This window comes from Lipotes vexillifer, unplaced genomic scaffold, assembly GCF_000442215.2.
Source record: "Lipotes vexillifer unplaced genomic scaffold, Lipotes_vexillifer_v1.1 scaffold514, whole genome shotgun sequence".
Classification (NCBI taxonomy): domain Eukaryota; kingdom Metazoa; phylum Chordata; class Mammalia; order Artiodactyla; family Lipotidae; genus Lipotes; species Lipotes vexillifer.
This window is the reverse complement of record NW_006789975.1, coordinates 1,487,397-1,495,720: the sequence shown is the minus strand read 5'-3', so window position 1 is coordinate 1,495,720 and position 8,324 is coordinate 1,487,397. Positions and strand designations below refer to the sequence as shown.

At 50.5% G+C, this 8,324-nt stretch overlaps 1 protein-coding gene across 1 annotated transcript in view; it reads right to left on the bottom strand.

Moving 5' to 3' along the window:
- Positions 1–5,123: 5,123 nt before the first annotated feature.
- Positions 5,124–8,324, bottom strand: part of B4GALT7 (beta-1,4-galactosyltransferase 7) — a 7,355-nt gene continuing 4,154 nt past the window's right edge. Inside the window, exons 3-6 of the mRNA XM_007463111.1 lie at positions 6,955–7,198; positions 6,183–6,266; positions 5,812–5,916; positions 5,124–5,279 (exon numbers count right to left, since the gene is read on the bottom strand). Coding sequence (XP_007463173.1) covers positions 5,124–5,279; positions 5,812–5,916; positions 6,183–6,266; positions 6,955–7,198 — 589 coding nt within the window. The remainder of the gene's footprint in view (positions 5,280–5,811; positions 5,917–6,182; positions 6,267–6,954; positions 7,199–8,324) is intronic.

The following is an 8,324-nucleotide window of genomic DNA, read 5'->3' as shown; positions in this document are numbered from 1 at the left end:
ATATTTATTGCCATGTCTCTAAGGCTCCCCTTGGCTGTGACAGTTTCTCTGACTTCCCTTGTATGTGATGACCTCAACAGTTTTGAGAAGCACTGGTCAGATGTTTTGTAAGATGCCCTCTATAGAAATTTGGCTGCTGTTTTTCATATGATTAGACTGGGGTTATGGATTTGGGGGAAGAAGACCACAGACATAAAGTATCATTTTCATCACAACATATCAAGGGTACATACTATCAAGATGATTTATCACTGTCGATGTTGTCCTTGATCACCTGGCTGGGGTAGTGTTTGTCACGTTTTTCCATTGTACAGTTACTCTCCCCACCTCACCCCCTTTCCACACTGTCCTCTTTGGAAGGAAGTCACTATACGCAGTTGACAGGTAAGGAGTGGGGAGTTATGCTCCCCTTCCTTGAGGGCAGAGTATCATAAATTATCTGGAATAATTCTGCATAAGACATTTGTCTCTTCTCCCCCACTTATTTATTGATATTTATCAGTATGGATTCATGTATTTTTATTTTATGCATTGGGTTATAACCCAATATTACTTTCTTTTTTCTTTTTTTTTTTTCTCAAATTGTTCCAGTTTTGGCCATTGAGAGCTCTTTAATTTGGCTCCTGTGTTCCTTTGACAATACCCCCATCAACGTTTTTTTTTTTTTTTTCTTTTTCGCGGTACGCGGGCCTCTCACTGTTGCGGCCTGTCCCGTTGCGGAGCACAGGCTCCGGACGTGCAGGCTCAGCAGCCATGGCTCACAGGCCCAGCCGCTCCGCGGCATGCGGGATCCTCCCAGACCGGGGCACGAACCCATGTCCCCTGCATTGGTAGGCGGACTCTCAACAACTGCGCCACTAGGGAAGTGCCCCCCATCAACTTTTAAAAAACATTTCCTTACTTTCTGGAACTAAAAGATGCTCCAGACTCATCTTGTATATTTTCCACCCCAGTCCTTGACTCAACCATTTGTCTAAGGAGCCATGGTTCCTTTCATTGGAGGATGGTATTTGAAACCAAGATCTGGGCACTAGTTGTGCTCATTTCCCTGGAGTGTCATTGCTGCTAGGTCCTCTCAGCTGACAGAACAAGGAAATATATGTGTGTGTGATACCTGTGTATACAGGTATGTCTCTGTATAATTAAGCTTAATGTAAACTCTAAAATGCTAAGTTTGGTGGGTTTTAACAAATGCATAATGTCATGCACATCAACTACCCTGTGTGCACCATTACACACAGAGTAATTTCACCACCCTAAATATCTCTTGTGCTTTATCTATTCAACATTCCTTCCCTCTCCCCAAACCTTTGGCAACCACTGTCTCTATAGTTTTACTATCTCTATAGTTTTGCCTTTTCCAGAATGCCCTATACGTGGAATCATATACTATACAGTTTTTAAAGTTTGTTTTAAATTTTCGTGGCCATGTCACATATCTTATGGGATTTAAGTTCCCTGACCAGGGATCGAACCCGGGCCCTTGGCAGTGAGAGCGGGGTCCTAACCAGTGGACCACCAGGGAATTCCCTATATAGCTTTTTTAGACTGGCTTCTTTCACTCAGCAACATGTATTTAAGGTTCTTCCATGTCTTTTTATGACTTGGTAGCTCATTTCTTCTTAGTGCTGAATAATGTTCCATTGTATAAATGTACCACTAGTTTGTTTATCCATTCACCTATTGAAGGTAATCTTGGTCACTTCTTGTACTTAGTGATTACGAATAAATCTGCTATAAACATTCACATACAGGTTTTTGTGAGGACAAATTTTCAAATCAATTGGGTAAATACCTAGGAGATTGCTGAATCATATGGCATGATTATGTTCAGCTTTGTATGAAACTACCATACCATCTTCCAAAGTGGATGTATCATTTTGCATTCTCACCAATGATAATGCTTCCCTTTGCTCTATATCCTCACCAGCATTTGGTATTGTTAGTTTTTCAGATTTTAGCCATTCTAGCAGGTATGTAGTGGTGTGTCATTGTTGTTTTAATTTGCAATTCCCTAGTGACAAATCATGTTGAGCATCTTTCATATGCTTATTTGCCATCTGTATATCTTCATTGTTGAAGTGTCTGTTCAGATCTTTTGCGCATTTTTTCACTTGGATTTTTGTTGTCTTATTGAATTTTAAGATTCTTTGTATATTTTGGGCACAACTCCTTTATCAGATATATGTTTTACAAAGTTTTTTTTTCTAGTCTGTGGCTTGTCTTTTCATTCTCTTAACAGTTGCTTTCACAGAGTAGAAGTTTTAAGTTTTAATAAAATCTAACATCAATTATTTCTTTCATGGATCTTATTTTTGGTATTGTATCTAAAAACTTACTGCCAAACCAAACATCACCTAGATTTTCTCCTATGTTTTCTTCTGCTCAGAAGGCAGATTCTGGGGGTCCAAATCCCAAGCTCCACTACTTATCAGCTTTGTGTCCTTGGGCAAGTTTCTTACCTTTCTGTGCTTCACCGTCTTCATCTATAAAACAGGTTAATAGGACTTCCCTGGTGGCATAGTGGTTAAGAATCTGCCTGCCAATTCAGGGGACACGGGTGCGAGCCATGGTCCGGGAAGATCCCACATGCCGTGGAGCAACTAAGCCTGTGCGCCACAACTACTGTCTGTGCTCTAGAGCCCGCAAGCCACAACTACTGAGCCCACGTGCCTAGAGCCTGTGCTCCGCAACGAGAAGCCACTTCAATGAGAAGCGTGCGCACCACAACGAAGAATAGCCCCCGCTCACCGCAGCTAGAGAAAGCCCGTGGGCAGCAACAAAGACCCAACACAGCCAAAAATAATAAATAAATTAAAAAAACAGGTCAATAAATAAGGCCTAGCTCTTAGGTGAAGGCCTACATGAAATAAAGCAATGTATTAAATTTTGTATATGTGAATGATCAACAAGTGCTGGTTGTTATCATTACAACCACATTGGCCGAGCGTGTGCCAGGTGCTCCTATATCCTGGGTTCGTGGCATCCACACGCTGACCAGCAAGGCAGCGACATTTGTTCCATGCCACAGAGAAGCAGCCTGGGTGCTGAGGAGGCAGAAGAGCTGTCTGCTTCTTCCCATTACTGACCACCTCTCAGCCTTCTCCCACTCTCCTGGAGTGGTTTGGGGGAGGCCCGTGCTGGGGAGTGATGGGGGCTGAAGATTCAAGCTGCCCCAGGCCTGGCCTGGGGTGCCTTCTGGTATTTGGATGATGGAGGTGTTGGCAGCGGCCGTGGGGGAGTGTGAGAGCGTAGGGTTAGAAATGCACCCCAGCCCAGGCTGAGCTGGCTGATCCTGCTTTTCTCCTGCTCATCCCAAGTCCCAGTGCAGATGGAAAGGAAGGAATCCCCCATCTTTTTGGTCTTCATACCTACCAGGTGAGTACAGAGCTGGAGGCGTTTTCACATGTATTCCCACCAACTCCAAGAGGCTTCATGTTTTCTAAGTCCAAGATGACAGTCAGGGTTGTTCAGGAGACCAGCATACAGAAAGTACACCATTCCCCTCTCCTGGGCCTCAAGTTGAGAAAGTCCCTTGAATACCCTTGCACTGTAATCAAGGTCTGTTCGCCCTTCACCGTAGAGAGTAAAACTGAACTGCTGGGCGAGGTCAATTTAGGATCCCAAGGACCCTCTCTTATAAGTTTGAATAGTTACATGGAACCTGAAGCTCTTCACTTCCTCCACTCATCTTTGCTTAAACCTCTTGGTTTATGCTCAGGTTGTACAGTGCACAACCCACACAACTGCACACAGCAGCCCTAAGATCATCCTTGGAGGAGTCTTTTTGGAGCAGAGCTGCTGAATTCTACCCTCCTGAAATCGGGGACCTCAGTCCTTCCTCTTGCACTTCACGTGTCCTATTTATTGTTAAACAAACTAACCGTAACTGGTCCCAGTCTCCTCTGACTCCTGCCCCAAATCTTTGGCAGTCAAATGCCCTGAAGGAGTGAATTACCTTTCAGGGCCCATCACTTCCCTCTCTCATTGGCCCTGGGCTTACCTCCAGATGGTTCCTCCAAGATGACTCCCCAGTTCCACCAGCTCCCTTGGCTCCCCTCCCTCACCTCTCCGTGGCATTTGGTGACCACTGGTAATCTCCCCTCGTGCTGTGGGAATACTCGAGGGGTTCTCCTACTTCTCATCTTCCTCCCACCTCAGAAACATGGTCTTCCCTCCCTGAGCCATGACCCAGTGAGTCTTTGCAGATGCAGCCTGCCTACCCTAAGTCCAGTCCTGCAATCTATTTCTGTCCATCTCAGTGAGGCAGGATGAAGCACCCCTTCCAGTCGGAGCCCACCAGAGCCTGGCAGTGGTCAGACCGTCCATAAGGGCAGCAAAAGCCTGGAGTGCTGAGGGAGGGAGTAGGGACCTTGTGCCTTGGGGTTCTCTCCCACCTGAGCTTCGCCTGGCCTTGTCTTCCCTAGCCCTGCCCCAACTCCTTGCCAGCTTATAACTAAGAGAAGCGTCATCTTTTGCCCCATCCCCTTCCCCTCAGCCACAGGTGACAAACTGGTGGTTCAAAACACATTAGGTTTGGCTTACCATATTTGTTAAAAGTTTGAATTAGTTGCTATCATTTTAAAATTAACCAATTTCACTCAAGAATCCAGAATTCTACTTTCTTTTGAAAAATCAGAAGATCTGGCAACACCAGGCCCACACTCCTTCAGGGTGACAACCAGCTAGAGCTGGTCTCAGCTGCTCCCTTTCTGTGGGGCTTGCACACTGGTCTCTGCAGTTTTAACCCTCCTGATGGCCCTTGCCACCCACGAGTGGCCTGGCAGTCCAGGAGAAGGAACAAGATTTTGCAGATGTCAGCACACAAAGGAGGGTAGGGCAGGGCAAGCAGGAAGGCAGAGTGGACAGTCTCAGTTGGAAACCATGTCCCAGCCTCTCTCCATCACTGTTTATTGCTGGCAGTGTCCCAGGCACCCTGCATGTGTCCTCTCCTGGCTCAAGCCTGCCTCTGGGGGCCGGGCTGCTGCAAACACATGGCTTGCTGTCCACTGCTTCAGGCCACTCCACGTCCTATTGGAGCTGGGCCCAGGGCCTGAGGCTTTGTCCTGGGCTTGAGTAGCAGCATGGCCTGTAGGCACAGGCTTCTTTGCTGTCCAGCCAACTCAGCTGAATGTGCACCAGGGGGTGGCAGCCTTGTCACAGTCCAACATGATGTTGAGAACGGTGCAGGGGGCCCCGCCCACAGACAGGGCTGTACGGGAATCCACGCGGTACTTCACAGTGCTCAGGCCTCCCTCCCGGTCCACCCTGAACTGCTCCTGGGAAGAAAAGGGGGAGAGCATGTACTCAGGGCTTTGTGGGTGCCAGCTGTCCACTGGTCTCCCACGACCTTGTCATCAGAGGTCCTGTGGTCCCCACAGAAGAGAGGGAAAAGGGAAGCTCAGAGATGGGAAGTCTCTCGCCCATGGCTACACATCCTCGTCAGCAGGACAGCAGGGGTTTTCCAGTTGAACTAATCTGGCTCCTAGAGAAGAGGCTATTTGAGGGACGGGGACTCCTGTATCCCAGGTCTGCCTAGGATTCTGGCACCTTCAGCTGAGTCCCATCCCCACTCCCCTGCCACACACACAGCCTGCGTGGACCCTGAGGTCTCGGCTGACCCACAGAGCCCAGGGGCCATGGCAGCCACCAGAGGAGGGCATGGTGCCCAAGAAGAATGCCAACAACTGACCTGGGCCAAGCAGGGGAGGATGGGACCACTTGGGCCCAAGGAGAACTTGGTGAAATGCTTGAGCCTGGTGGTTCCCCATATACCACCTATCCATCCCCAATCAAGGGACCAGCCAGTACCTGTTTTTGAGCCGCGATGCGCTTCTGGTCCCTCTTCCTCCAGGCTGGGTCATGCAGGTGGCGAAATGTCTTGTACCCAGTTGTGATTCCCGAGGGGCGGAAAAGCTAAAGAGACCAAAGGAAGTTGGATCAGGCTGTCTCTCCTGGAGCCCTGGCCCTCACCACTAGTCCTCTGGGGTCCCACTGCCTGCCATAGCCCACAGGCAGGGGCCTGCATTCCCATTCTTCAGGAGAGGTGTGCTAATCGGGGGCAGGGCTGGGATTAGAGCCAGGGGTGCCATCTCCCAGCCCCAGGAACTTCATCTGAGGGCAGAGAGGAACCTCAGGGCAGCCATGATGGCTGAAGAGGTGGGGCGGCGGGGGAGCATTACCTGGAGCCCGGCTCCTTTGATGCGCCGGTAGAACTCGTCGTCCTCACGGCCCCAGCCCCAGAAGCGGTTGGACATCCCGTTGCACTGACACAAAGACAAGCAATGTCACTTGCCCCATCCTCCCAGGGTGCTCTTTGGTCTCCTACCACTTGGGAGTCCCTAGCCCAAGCTGGGCCAGCCCAGGCCCCCCTTTCCTCCTCCTCCCCAGCTTCCCACCCCACCACCCACTCCCACCCCCTACCACAGTGACTGATTCAGGGATAGACCTGTGACTCAAGCCAGGCCAATCAAGAGGCAGCATGGGGCAGCTGCGGTCTCCTGTCTGGGCTGTTGGAAACGGGCAGCTCCATTTTCCACTGGACTTGGGCCTAGACGGATGCAGGTTGCAGCTACAACCACCACCTTGCATCCTGAACGTCTGAAAATAAAGCCAGTCTAGAGAAGGCAGAGCTGAGAGATGGAAGGTGAAATGGTGTCCGGGTGACATCATCTGAGAGGCTGGGCAAGACAGCCCCACCCAGACTTTTCCATTTTGAGAGGCAATGAACCCCAGGGCTTCTGAAGCCAGTTTGCACAGGGGTTCTGTTGCTGTGGCAGAACCCTCCCTAACTGGCTTGTTTGGTCCTGCTCCTCTCATGCCTCTGGCTGCTCCTGGGCTCCCCAAGCAGGACCCTCCATCTGCTGGGCCCTAGAAATGCTGCTCCTCTTGCCACTGCCCCCATCCAGGTGGGTGCTCCCTGGCTCTCAGCAGAGTAGGTGCACCAGGCCTCACCAGCTGGTAGTGCTGCTTGGAAAGCAGCAGGATGCCACCGACGTAGGTCTTGTAGTGGTAGAGCGGGTGGAGCTCCGGGGAGGCCACATGGAAGGGCCCGGTCTCTGGGAAGCCATAGTCCAGCTCCTCATTGATAGGGAGCAGGTCCACGTCGTGCATGGCGATGTAGTCTGTGCTGTTGCTGCTCTCCAGAAAGCCCGCGTTGATGAGTGCTGCCCGGTTGAACCTGTGCAGGGCACCGAGGCTGGGCCAGGGGCAGTGAGCTTGCTCTCCCCCAATCTCTGCATGAGAGCCCATCCTCCACAGCACCCACTCCCAGTACACATGCTGCCCTCCAGCCTGACACCGACTTCATTGTGGGTCTGCCCAGCTGCACATCTGCCCCTCCACTTATCTCACAAATGTTTACTGAGCACCTATTATGTGCCAGAAACTATTCAGAGCACTGGAGATACAGCAGTGAGAAATCAAAGCCCTCAAGGAGCTGACATTCTAATAAGAAGAGACAAAAATAAACAAGTAAGTAAATATGTAACAAGCCAGGGAGTGGTAAGTGCTGAGAAGAATAGTAAAGCAGGGTGACGAGGATAAAGCATGCTGTGGGGTGGGGGTTGTCCTTTTAGAGGAGGTGGTCAGGGAGGGCCGGCATAACAGGGTGACATGTGAGCAGAACCTGAAGGCCTGAGGGAGTAAGCCCTATGGAAATCAGGGGAATAGGGCTCCGAGCAGAGAGAAGAGCAACTCCCAGGGCCCGAGGCAGGAGCAGATAGCAATGTGGTAAAGCAGAGTGAGTGAGAGGTCTCAGGGAATGAGGTCGGAGGGTGACAGGCCCCTGAAGGACTTGCGCTTTGACCCTGGATGAGATGGGGAGCCACTGAAGGGCTTAGAGCAGAGGCATCATGTGCTGTGACTCAGCGTTTAACAGGATCACTCTAGTTGGGGTGTTGAGAAGAGACTGGAAGGTGAAGGGTGGAAGCAGGGAGACAGGTTGGGAGGCTGTTACAATAATTTAGGCATGAGATGATGATGCCTTAACTCAGGGAAGTGGCAGTGGAGATGGTGAGAAGAGGGCAGATTCTAGATGCATTCTGCTGATGGACTAGACATGTTGTGTGAGGGGGAAAAGGAGTTGAGGATGACCCGAAGGCTTTCTGGCCTGAGCAGCTGGGAGTGTGGAGTTTCCATTTCCTGAAATGAGGAAGGGGGCAGGAGAAGGTCAGGGACAGGTAGGAAATCAGGAATTCAGTTTTTTTTTTTTTTTTGCGGTACGCGGGCCTCTCGCTGTTGTGGCCTCTCCCGTTGCGGAGCACAGCCTCCGGACGCGCAGGCTCAGCGGCCATGGCTCACTGGCCCAGCCGCTCCGCGGCACG